The following is a 19,511-nucleotide window of genomic DNA, read 5'->3' on the forward strand; positions in this document are numbered from 1 at the left end:
TCATATGGTATATAATATCTTCAGGTCAGCTTTATTCATATGGTATATAATATCTCAGGTCAGCTTTATTCATATGGTATATAATATCTCAGGTCAGCTTTATTCATATGGTATATAATATCTTAGGTCAGCTTTATTCATATGGTATATAATATCTTAGGTCAGCTTTATTCATATGGTATATAATATCTTAGGTCAGCTTTATTCATATGGTATATAATATCTTAGGTCAGCTTTATTCATATGGTATATAATATCTTAGGTCAGCTTTATTCATATGGTATATAATATCTTAGGTCAGCTTTATTCATATGGTATATAATATCTTAGGTCAGCTTTATTCATATGGTATATAATATCTTAGGTCAGCTTTATTCATATGGTATATAATATCTTCAGGTCAGCTTTATTCATATGGTATATAATATCTTCAGGTCAGCTTTATTCATATGGTATATAATATCTTCAGGTCAGCTTTATTCATATGGTATATAATATCTCAGGTCAGCTTTATTCATATGGTATATAATATCTTAGGTCAGCTTTATTCATATGGTATATAATATCTTAGGTCAGCTTTATTCATATGGTATATAATATCTTAGGTCAGCTTTATTCATATGGTATATAATATCTTAGGTCAGCTTTATTCATATGGTATATAATATCTTAGGTCAGCTTTATTCATATGGTATATAATATCTTAGGTCAGCTTTATTCATATGGTATATAATATCTTAGGTCAGCTTTATTCATATGGTATATAATATCTTAGGTCAGCTTTATTCATATGGTATATAATATCTTCAGGTCAGCTTTATTCATATGGTATATAATATCTCAGGTCAGCTTTATTCATATGGTATATAATATCTCAGGTCAGCTTTATTCATATGGTATATAATATCTTAGGTCAGCTTTATTCATATGGTATATAATATCTTAGGTCAGCTTTATTCATATCGTATATAATATCTTAGGTCAGCTTTATTCATATCGTATATAATATCTTAGGTCAGCTTTATTCATATGGTATATAATATCTTAGGTCAGCTTTATTCATATGGTATATAATATCTTAGGTCAGCTTTATTCATATGGTATATAATATCTTAGGTCAGCTTTATTCATATGGTATATAATATCTTAGGTCAGCTTTATTCATATGGTATATAATATCTTAGGTCAGCTTTATTCATATGGTATATAATATCTTAGGTCAGCTTTATTCATATGGTATATAATATCTTAGGTCAGCTTTATTCATATGGTATATAATATCTTAGGTCAGCTTTATTCATATGGTATATAATATCTTAGGTCAGCTTTATTCATATGGTATATAATATCTTAGGTCAGCTTTATTCATATGGTATATAATATCTTAGGTCAGCTTTATTCATATGGTATATAATATCTTAGGTCAGCTTTATTCATATGGTATATAATATCTTAGGTCAGCTTTATTCATATGGTATATAATATCTTAGGTCAGCTTTATTCATATGGTATATAATATCTCAGGTCAGCTTTATTCATATGGTATATAATATCTCAGGTCAGCTTTATTCATATGGTATATAATATCTTAGGTCAGCTTTATTCATATGGTATATAATATCTTAGGTCAGCTTTATTCATATGGTATATAATATCTTAGGTCAGCTTTATTCATATGGTATATAATATCTTCAGGTCAGCTTTATTCATATGGTATATAATATCTCAGGTCAGCTTTATTCATATGGTATATAATATCTCAGGTCAGCTTTATTCATATGGTATATAATATCTTAGGTCAGCTTTATTCATATGGTATATAATATCTTAGGTCAGCTTTATTCATATGGTATATAATATCTTAGGTCAGCTTTATTCATATGGTATATAATATCTTAGGTCAGCTTTATTCATATGGTATATAATATCTTAGGTCAGCTTTATTCATATGGTATATAATATCTTAGGTCAGCTTTATTCATATGGTATATAATATCTTAGGTCAGCTTTATTCATATGGTATATAATATCTTAGGTCAGCTTTATTCATATGGTATATAATATCTTCAGGTCAGCTTTATTCATATGGTATATAATATCTCAGGTCAGCTTTATTCATATGGTATATAATATCTCAGGTCAGCTTTATTCATATGGTATATAATATCTTAGGTCAGCTTTATTCATATGGTATATAATATCTTAGGTCAGCTTTATTCATATGGTATATAATATCTTAGGTCAGCTTTATTCATATGGTATATAATATCTTAGGTCAGCTTTATTCATATGGTATATAATATCTTAGGTCAGCTTTATTCATATGGTATATAATATCTTAGGTCAGCTTTATTCATATGGTATATAATATCTTAGGTCAGCTTTATTCATATGGTATATAATATCTTCAGGTCAGCTTTATTCATATGGTATATAATATCTCAGGTCAGCTTTATTCATATGGTATATAATATCTCAGGTCAGCTTTATTCATATGGTATATAATATCTCAGGTCAGCTTTATTCATATGGTATATAATATCTTAGGTCAGCTTTATTCATATGGTATATAATATCTTAGGTCAGCTTTATTCATATGGTATATAATATCTTAGGTCAGCTTTATTCATATGGTATATAATATCTTAGGTCAGCTTTATTCATATGGTATATAATATCTTAGGTCAGCTTTATTCATATGGTATATAATATCTTAGGTCAGCTTTATTCATATGGTATATAATATCTTAGGTCAGCTTTATTCATATGGTATATAATATCTTAGGTCAGCTTTATTCATATGGTATATAATATCTTAGGTCAGCTTTATTCATATGGTATATAATATCTTAGGTCAGCTTTATTCATATGGTATATAATATCTTAGGTCAGCTTTATTCATATGGTATATAATATCTCAGGTCAGCTTTATTCATATGGTATATAATATCTCAGGTCAGCTTTATTCATATGGTATATAATATCTTAGGTCAGCTTTATTCATATGGTATATAATATCTTAGGTCAGCTTTATTCATATGGTATATAATATCTTAGGTCAGCTTTATTCATATCGTATATAATATCTTAGGTCAGCTTTATTCATATCGTATATAATATCTTAGGTCAGCTTTATTCATATGGTATATAATATCTTAGGTCAGCTTTATTCATATCGTATATAATATCTTAGGTCAGCTTTATTCATATGGTATATAATATCTTAGGTCAGCTTTATTCATATGGTATATAATATCTTAGGTCAGCTTTATTCATATGGTATATAATATCTTAGGTCAGCTTTATTCATATGGTATATAATATCTTAGGTCAGCTTTATTCATATGGTATATAATATCTTAGGTCAGCTTTATTCATATGGTATATAATATCTTAGGTCAGCTTTATTCATATGGTATATAATATCTTAGGTCAGCTTTATTCATATGGTATATAATATCTTAGGTCAGCTTTATTCATATGGTATATAATATCTTAGGTCAGCTTTATTCATATGGTATATAATATCTTAGGTCAGCTTTATTCATATGGTATATAATATCTTAGGTCAGCTTTATTCATATGGTATATAATATCTTAGGTCAGCTTTATTCATATGGTATATAATATCTTAGGTCAGCTTTATTCATATGGTATATAATATCTTAGGTCAGCTTTATTCATATGGTATATAATATCTTAGGTCAGCTTTATTCATATGGTATATAATATCTTAGGTCAGCTTTATTCATATGGTATATAATATCTTAGGTCAGCTTTATTCATATGGTATATAATATCTTAGGTCAGCTTTATTCATATGGTATATAATATCTTCAGGTCAGCTTTATTCATATGGTATATAATATCTCAGGTCAGCTTTATTCATATGGTATATAATATCTTCAGGTCAGCTTTATTCATATGGTATATAATATCTTAGGTCAGCTTTATTCATATGGTATATAATATCTTAGGTGTCATCCTCTGGGTTTCTAGCAGTTTAAAAACTGTTTTAAACTGCATATTGTTTTACCAAAAATAAAATGAATCAATTCATAAAGTGTTTAAATGATCTCTTTGAGTTGTGCTGGAGGAGTCATGCCCTCTCTAGAATGTTATCTTTACGGCGTGTGTTAGCTGAGTCTCTGCCCCCAGCTAAATACATGTTTCAACATGTTCACCCTCCCTTATGTTTCTGACCTGTCTCTGCGCTCTACTGCACTGACCTGCTGTGTGTGTCCGTCCGTACGTGTTCTCTCTCTCCAGTGCTGACCTGTCTTTCGACCTCCAAGGCTATGTGTTTATTCTGCTAAATGATGTTCTGACTGCAGCTAACGGAGCCTACGTCAAGCAGAAGCTAGACTCGAAGGTATGTAGCAGCTAGCTGGACTCGAAGGTATGTAGCAGCTAGCTGGACTAATGTGTGTGTGTGTGTGTGTGTGTATATAATATATTTGTGTGTGTATGTATATACAGTTGAAGTTGGAAGTTTACATACACTTAGGTTGGAGTCATTAAAAATCGTTTTTCAACCACTCCACAAATTTCTTGTTAACAAACTATAGTTTTGGCAAGTCGGTTAGGACATCTACTTTGTGCATGACACAAGTAATTTTTCCAACAATTGTTTACTTCACTGTATCACAATTCCAGTGGGTCAGAAGTTTACATACACTAAGTTGACAGTGCCTTTAAACAGCTTGGAAAATTCCAGAAAATTATGTCATGGTTTTAGAAGCTTCTGATAGGCTAATTGACATCATTTGAGTCAATTGGAGGTGTACCTGTGGATGTATTTCAAGGCCTACCTTCAAACTCAGTGCCTCTTTGCTTGGCATCATGGGAAAATCAAAAGAAATCAGCCAAGACCTTAGAAATTCATCCTTGGGAGCACTTTCCAAACGTCTGAAGGTACCACGTTCATCTGTACAAACAATAGTACGCAAGTATAAACACCATGGGACCACGCAGCCATCATACCGCTCAGGAAGGAGACACGTTCTGTCTCCTAGAGAGTAACGTACTTTGGTGCGAAAAGTGCAAATCAATCCCAGAACAACAGCAAAGGACCTTGTGAAAGATGCTTGAGGAAACGGGTACAAATGTATCTATATCCACAGTAAAACGAGTCCTATATCGACATATCCTGAAAGGCCGCATAGCAAGGAAGCTCCAAAACCGCCTTAAAAAAGCCAGACTACGGTTTGCAACTGCACATGGGGACAAATATCGTACTTTTTGGAGAAATGTCCTCTGGTCTGATGAAACAAATATAACTGTTTGGCCATAATGACCATCGTTATGTTTGGAGGAAAAAGGGGGACGCTTGCAAGCCGAAGAACACCTTCCCAACCGTGAAGCACGGGGGTGGCAGCATCATGTTGTGGGGGTGCTTTGCTGCAGGAGGTACTGGTGCACTTCACAAAATAGATGGCATCATGAGGTAGGAACATTATGTCGTTATATTGAAGCAACATCTCAAGACATCAGTCAGGAAGTTAAAGCTTGGTCGCAAATGGGTCTTCCAAATGGACAATGACCCCAAGCATACTTCCAAAGTTGTGGCAAAATGGTTTAAGGACAACAAAGTCAAGGTATTGGAGTGGCCATCACAAGGCCCTGACCTCAATCCTATAGAAAATTTGTGGGCAGAACTGAAAAAGCATGTGCGAGCAAGGAGGCCTAAAAACCTGACTCAGTTACTCCAGCTCTGTCAGGAGGAATGGGCCAAAATTCACCCAACTTATTATTGAAAGCTTGTGGAAGGCAACCCGGAACGTTTGACCCAAGTTAAACAGTTTAAAGGCAATGCTACCGAATACTAATTGAATGTATGTAAACTTCTGACCCACTGGGAATGTGATGAAAGAAATAAAACCTGAAATAAATCATTCTCTCTTATTATTCTGACATTTCACATTCTTAAAATAAAGTGGTGATCCTAACTGACCTAAGACAGAGAAATGTTACTACGATTAAATGTCAGGAATTGTGAAAAACTGAGTTAAAATGTATTTGGCTAAGGTGTATGTAAACTTCCGACTCCAACTGTATATATACATTCATATAGTACAAGTCAAAAGTGTGGACACAACTACAGATTCAAGGGTTTTGCTTTTTTTAAACTATTTTCTTCATTGTAGAATAATAGTGAAGACATCAAAACTATGAAATAACACATGAAATCATGTAGTAACCAAAAAAGCAGCCACCCTTTGCCTTGATGACAGCTTTGTCCTTCTGTCAACCTGCTTTTCCAACAGTCTTGAAGGGAGTTCCCACATATGCTGAGCACTTGTTGGCTGCTTTTCCTTAACTCTGTGGTCCAACTCATCCCAAACCATATCAATTGGGTTAAGGTAGGGTGATTGTGGAGGCCAGGTCATCTGATGCAGCACTCCATCCCTCTCCTTCTTGGTCAAATAGCCCTTGCACAGCCTGGAGGTGTGTTGGATCATTGTCCTGTTGTAAAACAAATGATAGTCCCACTAAGCGCAAACCAGATGGGATGGCGTATCGCTACAGAATGCTGTGGTTGCCATGCAGGTTAAGTGTGCCTTGAATTCTAAATAAATCAGACAGTGTCACCAGCAAAGCACCATCACCTCCATGCTTCACAGTGGGAACCACACATGCAGAGATCATCCGTTCACCTACTCTGCATCTCAAAGACACACTGGTTGGAACCAAAAATCTCAAATTTGGACTGATCAGACCAAATGACAGATTTCCACTGGTCTAATGTCCTTTGCTCGTGTTTCTTGGCACAAGCAAGTCTTTTTTGTTGGTGACCTTAAGTAGAGGTTTCTTTTCAGCAATTTGAGCATGAAGACCTGATTCATGCAGTCTCCTCTGAAGAGTTGATGTTGAGTTGTCTGTTATTTGGGCTGCAATTTCTGAGGCTGGTAACTAATGAACCTCTGCAGCAGAGGTAACTCTGGGTCTTCTGATTGGCTCAAACGCATTAAGAAGGGAAGAAATTCCACATATTGAATGAGTAAGTGTGTCAACTTTTGACTAGTACTGTATGTAGCACCCAGCTGGACTAATATACAGTACCAGTCAAAAGTTTGGAAACACCTACACATTCCAGGTTTTTTCTTTCTACTATTTTTTACATTGTAGAATAATAGTGACGACATCAAAACTATGAAATAACACATGTAGTAACCAAAAACGTGTAAACCAATCAAAATATATTTTATATTTGAGATTGTTCAAAGTAGTCACTCTTGGCATTCTGTCAACCAGCTTCATGAGGTAGTCACCTGGAATGCATTTCAATTAACAGGTGTACCTTGTTCAAAGTACATTTGTGGCATTTATTTCCTCAATGTGTTTGAGCCAATCAGTTGTGTTGTGACACAGTAGGTGGTATACAGAAGATAGCCCTATTTGGTGAAAGACCAGTCCATATTATGGCAAGAACAGCTCAAATAAGCAAAGAGAAAGGACAGTCCATCCCTACTTCGGAACATTAAGTTTCTTCAAGTGCTATGATGAAACTGGCTCTCATGAGGACCGCCACAGGAAAGGAAGACCCAGAGTTACCTCTGCTGCAGAGGATACATTCATTAGAGTTAACTGCACCTCAGATTGCAGCCCAAATAAATGCTTCACAGAGTTCAAGTAACAAACACATCTCAACATCAACTGTTCAGAGGAGACTGCGTGAATCAGGCCTTCATGGTCGAATTGCTGCAAAGAAACCACTACTAAAGGACACCGATAAGAAGAATTGACTTGCTTGGGCCAAGAAAGAAGAGTAAGGGACATTAGACCGGTGGAAATCTGTCCTTTGGTCTGAGTTCTAATTTGAGATTTTTGGTTCCAACCGCCGTGTCTTTGTGAGATGCAGAGTAGGTGAACGGATGATCTCCGCATGTGTGGTTCCCACCATGAAGCATGGAGGAGGAGGTGTGATGGTGCTTTGCTGGTGACACTGTATGTGATTTATTTAGAATTCAAGGCACACTTAACCAGCATGGATACCACAGCATTCTGTCGCGATACGCCATCCTATCTGGTTTGGTCTTAGTGGGACTATCATTTGTTTTTCAACAGGACAATGGCCCAACTCACCTCCAGGCTGTGTAAGGGCTATTTGACCAAGAAGGAGAGGGATGGAGTGCTGCATCAGATGACCTAGCCTTCACAATCACCCGATCTCAACCCAATTGAGATGGTTTGGGATGAGTTGGACCGCAGTGTGAAGGAAAAGCAGCCAACAAGTGCTCAGCATATGTAGGAACTCCTTCAAGATTGTTGGAAAAGCATTCCAGATGAAGCAGGTTGAGAGAATGCCAAGTATGTGCAAAGCTGTCATCAAGGCTACTTTGAAGAATCTAAAATATATTTTGAATGCTTTTTTTGTTTACTATCAATCAATCAATCAATTTTATTTTATATAGCCCTTCGTACATCAGCTAATATCTCGAAGTGCTGTACAGACACCCAGCCTAAAACCCCAAACAGCTAGTAATGCAGGTGTAGAAGCACACATACTACTACACATACTACATATGTGTTATTTCATAGTTTTGATGTCTTCAATATTCTACAATGTAGAAAATAGAAAAAATAAAGAAAAACCCTTGAAAGAGGTGTGTCCAAACTTTTGACTGATACCGTATGTTGTACCTAGCTGTACTAATATATTTAGCACCGAGCATTCGGAAAGTATTCAGACCCTTTCACTTTCCCCACATTTTGTTACGTTACAGCCTTATTCAAAAATTTATTACATTAATTTGAGCAATCGGGGGAGAAGGGCCTTGGTCAGGGAGGTGGAGGAATAATGGTCTGGAGCTGTTTTTCATGGTTCCGGCCCCTTAGTTCCAGTGAAGGGAAATCTTAACTCGACAGCATACAATGACATTCTAGACTATTCTGTGCTTCCAACTTTTTGGAAACAGTTTGGGGAAGGCCGTTTCCTGTTTCAGCATGACAATGACCCCGTGCACAAAGCGAGGTCCATACAGAAATGGTTTGTCGAGATCGGTGTGGAAGAACTTGACTGGCCTGCACAGATTCCTGACCTCAACCCCATCGAACACCTTTGGGATGAATTGGAACATCGACTGCGAGCCAGGCCCAATCGGCCGACATCAGTACCTAACCTCACTAATGCTCTTGTGGCTGAATGGAAGCAAGTCCCCGCAGCAATGTTCCAACGTCCAGTGGAAAGCCTTCCCAGCAAAGGGGGGACGAAATCCATATTTTAATGCCCGTGATTTTGGAATGCGATGTTTGTAGAGCAGGTGTCCACATACTTTGGTCATGTAGTATATGTGGAGATAATGGAAGGCAAGCTATCCTTCACATGTTATTGTTGGATACCAGTTAGTTTAGTTCATCAGTTAATCAGACAAAACTTGTGACTGAAGTTTTAACTCAATAAATGATCAAGGCTTGTACTCCAGTAGAGCACAGGCAGGCTGAGATATGTTTAGAAAGTGACTTCTGAATGAGAGTTAATTTTGGGAGTTGACATGAGGTTGGCTGTTGCACTCATATTACACTGTCTGCTAGCTTTCTAATTCACTTTATGCTACTGCTTTGACTACTAATGTATACTTGTTTTATGATCTCTCATCACCACTAGTTATACCACTAGTTATACTATTGTACCATCAGTTATACTATCATACTATTATACCACTAGTTATACTATTCTACTACTAGTTATACTGTTCTACCACTAGCTATACTACTAGTTATACTATTATACTACTAGTTATACTGTTCTACCACTAGCTGTACTATTCTACTACTAGTTATACTATTCTACTACTAGTTATACCACTAGCTATACTACTAATTATACTATTCTACTACTAGTTATACCACTAGTTATACTGTTCTACCACTAGCTATACTACTAGTTATACTATTCTACCGCTAGTTATACTATTCTACTACTAGCTATACTGCTAGTTATACTATTCTACCGCTAGTTATACTATTCTACTACTAGCTATACTGCTAGTTATACTATACTACCGCTAGTTATACTATTCTACTACTAGTTATACTATTCTACCACTAGCTATACTGCTAGTTATACTATACTACCGCTAGTTATACTATTCTACCACTAGTTATACTATTCTACTACTAGTTATACTATTCTACTACTAGTTATATTCTACCTCTAGTTATACTATTCTACTACTGCCAAAGTAATTTTTATGTACTGTTCTTTAGACTAATGATAAAGCTACCAGCATAGACACTGAGGTACTATTCTACCACCATATATGGAGTTAGCATGCCGTCCCAACAACCAGAGCAGTGAGCTGGTGACAGCTGTATGCTGGCTAGAGAGGAATGTACCATCATGAATAACCCTCTCTGTTCTCTTCTCTCCCTCTTTTTCCTGCCTCTTCTGCCCCTCCCCTCTCTCCCTCCCCCTCAGGAGCTGGGGAAGTATGGCTTGCTGTATTATAATGCGTTGTTTATGATCTTTCCAACAATGCTGCTAGCTCAACTCACTGGAGACGTTCAGAGGGTAAGATATGTCTGTCTACCGGTCTGTGTGGCAGCAGTCTCTCAATGTGCTGATGTCATGGAGAGACTGAGAGGGAGGGCGCGAGACAATTGACAAAGTGGGCAAACTTAGGCAGGAAACGTCAACAACGAACAGTTAGCCGTCGTACTCATGCATGAAAAAACTAATAATTAAAGAAAAGCATCTGTCTGTCATGTCTTTAATCTGAGCCTAGAGGAAAGTCTTTGTCCTCAGGCCTGGAGGGAAGTCAAAGTCATTCGGCTACCCAAGAGTGGTAAAGCGGCCTTTACTGGTTCTAACACCAGACCTATCAGCTTGCTGCCAACTCTTAGCAAACTGTTGGAAATACAGTACAACCAAATACAATGCTATTTCTCTGTAAACAAATTAACAACAGACTTTCAGCATGCTTATAGAGAAGGGCACTCAACATGTACTTCACTGACTTAAATGTAAAAGAAGACGATTGTGGGTGCTGTTCTGTTAGATTTCAGTGCAGCCTTTGACCATAACCTGTTGTTGAGAGAATTTATGGATTTTCAACCTCAGATTGCAATATCGTGGATTCAGAGCTATCTAATAGAACTCAGAGGGGCTTCTGTAATGGAAGCTTCCTTAATGTCAAACATTTAAGGTGTAGTGTACCACAGGGCAGCTCTTTAGCTCCGCCACTTGTTTCTATTTTGACCAATGACCTGTCACTGGCATTACAGAAAGCCTGTATGTCCATGTATGCTGATGATTCAACCAGATACTCATCAACCACAGCTAATGAAGTCATCAAAACCCTTAACAATTGCAGTCTGTTTTGGAATGGGTGCCAGTAATAAACTGGCCCTGAACATCTCTAAAACGAATAGCATTTTATTTGGTGCAAATCATTTCCGAAGTTCTAGACCTCAGTGGCGGTTGTACAAGTTGAGGGGATTAAATTACTTGTTGTTCCTTAGATTGTAAACTGTCATGGTCAAAACATATTCAATGGTTGTGAAGATGGAGAGCAGTCTGTCTGTAATAAAGAGATGCTGTGCTTTTGACACAAGTCCTGCAGGCTCTAGTTTTCTTGTCTTGATTATTGTCCGGTCGAGTGCTGCAATAAAAGATCTTGAACTCCCAGAACAGAGCGGCACGTCTTGCTCTTCATTGTAATCAGAGGGCTGATATAAATACTACAGTGCCTTGCAAAAGTATTCATCTCCCTTGGTGCTTTTCCTATTTAGTTGCATTACAACTTTTATTTGGATTTCCGGTAATAGGCAAACAAAAATAGTCCAAATTGGTGGGAAAAAAACAACTTGTTTCAATAAAAAAATAAAAAAAGGAAAAGTGGTGCGTGCATATGTATTCACCCCCTTTGCTATGCAGCCACTAAATAAGATCTGGTGCAACCAATTACCTTCAGAAGTAACATAATTAGTTAGATTGCACACAGGTGGACTTTATTTAAGTGTCACATGATCTCAGTATATATACACCTGTTCTGAAAGGCCCCAGATTCTGCAACACCACTAAGCAAGGGGCACCACCAAGCAAGCGGCACCATGAAGACCAAGGAGCTCTCCAAACAGGTCAGGGACAAGGTTGTGGAGAAGTACAGATCAGGGTTGGGTTATTAAAACATATCCGGAACTTTGAACATCCCACGGAGCACCATTAAATCCATTATTAAAAAATGGAAAGAATATGGCACCACATGAGGGCTGCCCACCAAAACTCACGAACCAGGCAAGGAGGGCATTAATCAGAGAGGCAAAAAAAAAAAATAGGATAACCCTGAAAAAGCTGCAAAGCTCCACACCGGAGATTGGAGTATCTGTCCATAGGACCACTTTAAGCCGTACACTTCACAGAGCTGGGCTTTACGGAAGAGTGGCCATTAAATGGCATTGCTTAAGAAAAAAATAAGCAAACGCGTTTGGTGTTTGCCAAAGGCATGTGGGAGACTCCCCAAACATATGGAAGAAGGTACTCTGGTCAGATGAAACTAAAATTGAGCTTTTTGGCCATCAAGGAAAACGCTATGTCTGGTACAAACCCAACACCTCTCATCACCCCGAGAACACCATCCCCACAGTGAAGCATGGTGGTGGCAGCATCATGCTGTGGGGATGTTTTTCATCAGCATGGACTGGGAAACTGGTCAGAATTGAAGGATGGCTCTAAATACAGGGAAATTCTTGAGGGAAACCTGTTTCAGTCTTCCAGAGATTTGAGACTGGGACGGAGGTTCACCTTCCAGCAGGACAATGGCCCTAAGCATACTGCTAAAGCAACACTCAAGTGGTTTAAGGGGAAACATTTAAATGTATTGGAATGGCCTTGTCAAAGCCCAGACCTCAATCCAATTGAGAATCTGTGGTATGACTAAAAGATTGTTGTACACCAGCGGAACCCATCCAACTTGAAGGAGCTGGAGCAGTTTTGCCTTGAAGAAATCCCAGTGGCTAGATGTGCCAAGCTTATAGAGACATACCCCAAGAGACTTGCAGCTGTAATTGCTGCACAAGGTGGCTCTACAAAGTATTGACTTTGGGGGGGTGAATAGTTATGCATGCTCAAGTTCTGTTTTTTTTCTTCTTATTTCTTGCTTGTTTCACAATAAAAAATATTTAGCATCTTCAAAGTGGTAGGCATGTTGTATAAATCAAATGATACAAACCCCCCCAAAAACTATTTTAATTCCAGGTTGTAAGGCAACAAAATGGGAAAAATGTCAAGGGGGGTTAATACTTTCGCAAGCAACTGGAAAAATGCCAGTCTCTCTTGGCTAAGCGTTGAGGAGAGACTGACTGCATCAGTTCTTCTTTTTATAAGAAACATTAATATTAAATTCCAGATTGTTAGCATAGTCAACTTACACACAGCTCTGACACACACACGTACCCCAACAGACATGCCACCAGGGGTCTTATCATAGTCCTTAAATCCAGAACAAACAAGAAAACATGCAATAATGGCTCTATATAATACTGTATCTCATATTGGTCAAATGAACAGCAAACCTGGTTTAAAAAAACAGATAAAGCAACACCTCTCCCGTTTGACCTAAATAGTTTGTGTGTGTATTGAGATGTAGGCTACGTGTGCCGTTTTTGTAGTTCTGTACTTGTCTATTAATGTTCTGTATTATGTCATGTTTTGTGTGGACCCCAGGAAGAGTAGTTGCTGCTTTTGCAACAGCTACTGGGGATCCTAATAAGATACCAAAAGAGTGCGAGACAGAGAGACAGTGTCTGAGAGAGTGGTAGAGAGAGTGGTACAGAGAGACCTGGTTTTCCAAACTCAGGAAGTGAAGAGGCCAGCAGCCAGAAACACATAAAGCTGCCATTATGTTGTTAGCTACTACTAAATACACTTTCTCTGCTGTCTTAATGATGGTGTATGTCTACAGGCGGTGGAGTATGATGGCTGGTCAGACATCCTGTTTCTCAGCCAGTTCATCCTATCCTGTATAATGGGGTGAGATCCTGACTCTTATCCTCTGTCTGTTCTCTACCCCTCTTCCCTACTCCTCTTCCGTCTGTTTTCTACCCTTCTGTGCTGTGTGTGTGATGACTTGTGGTGTATTGCAGGTTTGTGCTGATGTATTCTACAGTGCTCTGTACACAATACAACTCAGCTCTAACCACCACCATCGTGGGCTGTATCAAGGTAAGCTCCCAGAACAGAACCCCATTAATAATGACAAGATAAAATGTCTTACCCTAACCCATCATTAATGAGGTGATCGAATGCTCTTACCCTAACCCATTAATGACATAAAACACTAACCCACCCATCAATAATGGCATGAGAGAACGCTTACTAACCCATCAATAACCATGTGATAAAACACTCTAACCCTAATCCATTAATAATGACCTGATAAAATGCTCTCTAACCCATTAATAATGACATAAAACGCTCTCTAACCCTACCCTATCAATAATGAAATGATAAAACGTTAACTAACCCATTATTAATGACATGATAAAACGCTCTCTAACCCATCAATAATGACATAAAATGCTCTAACCCATCAATAATGACTAGTGATTGGCTGATATTTTCAGATAACTTTTATTTGCGGCGTTTTAAGCATTCTAGTACAGTTAAATAGTTAACACACACATGGACGCAGCGGTCTAAGGCACTGCATCTCAGTGCAAGAGGGGTGACTACAGTCCCTGGTTCGAATCCAGGCTGGATAACATCCGGCCGTGATTGGGAGTCTCATAGGGTGGCGCACAATTGGCCCAGCATCGTCCGGGCCGTCGTTGTAAATAAGAATTTGTTCTTAACTGACTTGCCTAGTTTTATTTTGAAGGCAAATCGCAAATTCCACCATTGTGCCTAATCCTTATTGTGACTAGCTTCACAACACATAACCCGGTCAGGTCGAGCCTCACTAGCCAGATGAAGCTAGCTGGCTGCTTAACCCTGTTGCCCAAAGCTAATTTATTATCATGAACAACAAGTGGCAACCTAGCTAATACTCACAAGGATTCCTAAATCATTGCTAAGAATAATGAAAATGACTGCAGTTTCTACTGATCATTGTTTTCAGGCTGTTTGTATTGGTGCTGGCTAGGTACCAAGCTAAAGCTAGCTACCCCAGAAGTTGCGATCAAACAAATTATTATGCTTTATTACCAACGCAATATTGTAAACACATCGTTCGTGGCCGGTGTTTACTTTTCTGTACAGCTTTGACAGTACTACTGTTTCTTTTTGACACACAAAGACCCAAACGGTGTGAAGCTAATAGCAGTGTAACTCCGGTAGGGTAACATCTGAAAAATAGCACGCTTGGTAGTGTCGGCGAAAGCCAACATCACCCACGACAGAGAACGGTTGATTGTCAAGGGCAATGAATTCCATTACTTTGGCGTTAATAGATTTCACCTTTTGAGTTGTCTAGCTGAAATGTTCTTACTCTTTCAAATGACTGCTCGATCCACACAGCAGACATTGTGTGGGCTAGGTTAGGAGTGCTGTGTTGCACGTGTAACGCCATTACGTCATGTACCTACGTTATATAGGTATGCACGGTAGCTTTGACATTGGGCCGATACCGATGTCGGCAAGTTCACCGATTTTATATTGTGCATCCCTAATAATGACATGATAAAACGCTCTCTAACCCGAACCTGTTGACAAAACTTTTCTAACCCATTAATAATGACAAACGCTCTCTACCCAACAATAATGACACGATAAAATGTTTTTTAATCCTTCTACTACGCTCTTTCTTACAGAATATTCTAGTGACATACATCGGGATGGTGTTTGGTGGGGACTACATTTTCTCTTGGACAAATTTCATTGGGTTAAATATCAGGTATGTACCAGATATATATTTGGACTTAAGTCACTATTGCACACTGAACCAGTCACACAACAGCAGAAATAGTAATTCATTTCAGACAGTTAATGGTGTGTGTGTGTGTGTGTGTGTGTCAGTATTGCAGGTAGCCTGGTGTACTCCTACATTACTCTGACAGAGGAACAGTCCAGTAAACCCTCTGAGAACGCCATGGAGATCAAGGGGAAAGTGGTGGTATGACATCATGGTGACATCAATGGTATGCCAGAGGAAAAGTCACTGGAGATCCTTTTTCAAATGTTAATGGTACAAGATAACATTCTATTTTTGGTACATGTTGTATTTATGGACTTAACAGCTGTGGTTACCATAGCAACCAACTGGACACCCCACCATGGCAACAGGCTCCTCCCACTGGACACATGGATTAGGAGGGCGGTGCTGGGGCAAGATGATTACGATATTTATAACGGATCGATTTTAAAGGGTGCTTTTACTTCCTCATGTTTAGTCATTAGACGATTACATCATGGAGAGCACGGTGTTCCCGTTTTTGGTGAAATGTGTTCATGGAGATTGAATTCTCTCCTGATGTCAGAACCAACCTGGAATGTTCCCCCAAACAGGAATGGTCCAATGGAATCTGAGGCAGTATTATGTGGGTGATGTTGACCATCATACAGTTGGAGTCGGAAGTTTACATACACCTTAGCCAAATACAATACTCAGTTTCACAATTCCTGACATTAAATCCTCGTAAAATTTCCCTGTCTTAGGTCAATTAGGATCACCACTTTATTTTCAGAATGTGAAATGTCAGAATAATAGAGAGAATCACATTCCCAGTGGGTCAGAAGTTTACATACACTCAATTAGTATTTGGTTGCAATGTCTTCAAAATTGTTTAACATTGGTCAAATGTTTCCTTCCACAAGCTTCCCACAATAATTTGGGTGAATTTTGGCCCATTCCTCCTGACAGAGCTGGTGTAACTGAGTCAGGTTTGTAGGCCTCCTTGCTCGCACACGCTTTTTCAGTTCTGCCCACACATTTTCTATGGGATTGAGGTCAGGGCTTTGTGATGGCCACTCCAATACCTTGACTTTGTTGTCCTTAAGCCATTTTGCCACAACTTTGGAAGTATGCTTGGGGTCATTCAACCCATTTGCGACCAAGCTTTAACTTCCTGACTGATGTCTTGAGATGTTGCTTCAATATATCCCCATAATATTCCTTCTTCATGCCATCCATTTTGTAAAGTGCACCAGACCCTCCTGCAGCAAAGCACCCCCACAACATGATGCTGCCACCCCCGTGCTTCACGGTTGGGATGGTGTTCTTCGGCTTGCAAGCGTCCCCCTTTTTCCTCCAAACATAACGATGGTCATTATGGCCAAACAGTTATATTTTTGTTTCAAACCGTAGTGTGGCTTTTTTATGGCGGGTTTGGAGCAGTGGCTGCTTCCTTGTTGAGCGGCCTTTCAGGTTACGTCAATATAGGACTCGTTTTACTGTGGATATATACTTTTGTACCTCTTTCCTCCAGCATCTTCACAAGGTCCTTTGCTGTTGTTCTGGGATTGATTTGCACTTTTCGCACCAAAGTACGTTAATCTCTAGGAGACAGAACGTGTCTCCTTCCTGAGCGGTATGATGGCTGCGTGGTCCCATGGTGTTTATACTTGCGTACTATTGTTTGTACAGATGAACGTGGTACCTTCAGGCGTTTGGAAATTGCTCCCAAGGATGAACCAGACTTGTGGAGGTCTACAATTTATTTTCTGAGGTCTTGGCTGATTTCTTTTGATTTTCCCATGATGTCAAGCAAAGAGGCACTGAGTTTGAAGGTAGGCCTTGAAATACATCCACACCTCCAATTGACATCATTTCCCAAGCTGTTTAAAGGCACAGTCAACTTAGTGTATGGAAACTTCTGACACAGTGAATTATAAGTGAAATAATCTGTCTGTAATAATTGTTGGAAAAATTACTTGTGTCATACACAAAGTAGATGTTCTAACCGACTTGCCAAAACTAGTGGAGTGGTTGAAAAACAAGTTTTAATGACTCCAACCTAAGTGTATGTAAACTTCTGATTTCAACTGTATCTGAAAGGAAACTGTTAATATTGTCATTCTCCAGTATTTCTGAATGTCTGCTCTGGGTTTTATAAAGGGTTTGTATGTGTGACTGGGTCTCTGTAGAGGCAATTATGTTAAGTTTATGATTGTCAAATCTTTTCATTTGCTTTTAAAAACAATATTATTGCACTTTTACCAGCTGTCGGTCTAGCTAGCCATTGTTAGAAGGTCTGTCTGTATTTAGCCAGTGTTGGGAGAAGGTGAACTATAGATGCCTTACTGTGACACGCCATGTCCAGGGTTAACTTACCCTAAAAGCTTTCACACATCGCACCGAATGTGGATCTAGCGTTCGTGTGCCGATCGTTTGTGACCACCCTCTGTAGACGTCTGACTCGTGCTTCTACATGGAAAATCGGTGCACACACTGTTCACAAATTACGTTCAGAGGTGCTAAGTACTCTCTGCCACCAAACTATAGGTGTCTTGGCCCTAAAGACCAGAGGTTAACTCCACCCTAACAATAAAAGCTCCATGTTTTCCTTAGACTTGAAGCATACAAAGACATTTAAAGGTAGACTCAACAAAATGTTGCCACGAGCAGCACCGCAGATATTGAGATGAGCGAGATGCAAGACTTTGCTGTCACAGACAGTATGTGCACGGGTTTGTTTCATAACAACTCAAATTGAATTCTTCCGCTGCTCTATGTTCGCTACATACTTCAGTCTGAGACTGCCCTCATAATGAAGGGTGTTGTACAAAACAAAGTCATCAGATCGTCTTTAACCAGGGTATCGAAGCCAATGACACATTTTCTAAACGCTGCTTTATCCAAGTGTGTTCTGGCACAGCACATCTGTCTCTGGGACCAATCAAAACGGTTAGGATGTTTGCTTTCTAGAAATCGCCGGGATCCAGGCCCTTCCGTTGGCGTGGCATTTGGCCGGCGCAAGAAGTTTGGTTAGCCAGAGCACCAAAACATCACAGAAGTTGAGTCTATTGACCCAATATGCTGTTTAGTTTTTGCATGTACGTCTTATCGCTGAGTCTACCTAGCGCAAGTGTCACTTGCTGCGAGCACGTCTCATTGATTAGTGGGTCTGTTTTAACTGTAGCTGGCAGGCAACACCTTGCTTTTGTTGAAGCTTTTAGATTTGTTTCATAGTTTGGCTGTCAGAGGTCAACTTCTCCCCTAAGGGTTAAGGATGGGACTAACTTAACCATGAAGGCTGTTTAATACTTGTCAGGGTCCTTTTGCATGCCATTACCCAACAACAGTCAAGTTGTCAGGTGTGGCGATATTCACCTTTTTGATATACCAATGTCTGCACTCCCCAAGGTTTTAGCTGGGTGTACTTACTTTGTGTTACTGATCTGTGTAGTAAGTTGAGTGAATCATGTTGATCACCTAACAAGGCATCTGTAACATGTCAAACTATCTTCAAAACCAGAACAATGTTTTTTTAACATTAAAAATACCTCATCTACAACCCTTCCAAGTATTTTAGTACATAGTGAAATGGATCTTTTTTTCTGTTTATCGCACTCTGCTAGACCACTGACAGTCAGAGGCTAAACGCAGCAGGTTAAGCCTAATGTATACCTTCAA

General features: G+C 38.6%; 1 protein-coding gene across 1 annotated transcript; it reads left to right on the forward strand.

The window, feature by feature from the left end:
- Positions 1-4,269: 4,269 nt before the first annotated feature.
- Positions 4,270-19,392, forward strand: LOC139541707 (nucleotide sugar transporter SLC35D2-like; the record flags this gene model as incomplete). The annotated part of the gene is given in 6 exon segments (XM_071346659.1): positions 4,270-4,372; positions 10,421-10,513; positions 13,905-13,972; positions 14,086-14,164; positions 15,751-15,833; positions 15,956-19,392. Coding segments are annotated over 6 exon segments (529 nt in total), but the record flags the coding sequence as incomplete, so codon positions are not given.
- Positions 19,393-19,511: the final 119 nt, after the last annotated feature.

This window comes from Salvelinus alpinus, chromosome 16 (genome assembly GCF_045679555.1).
Source record: "Salvelinus alpinus chromosome 16, SLU_Salpinus.1, whole genome shotgun sequence".
In the NCBI taxonomy this organism is placed as follows: Eukaryota; Metazoa; Chordata; class Actinopteri; order Salmoniformes; family Salmonidae; genus Salvelinus; species Salvelinus alpinus.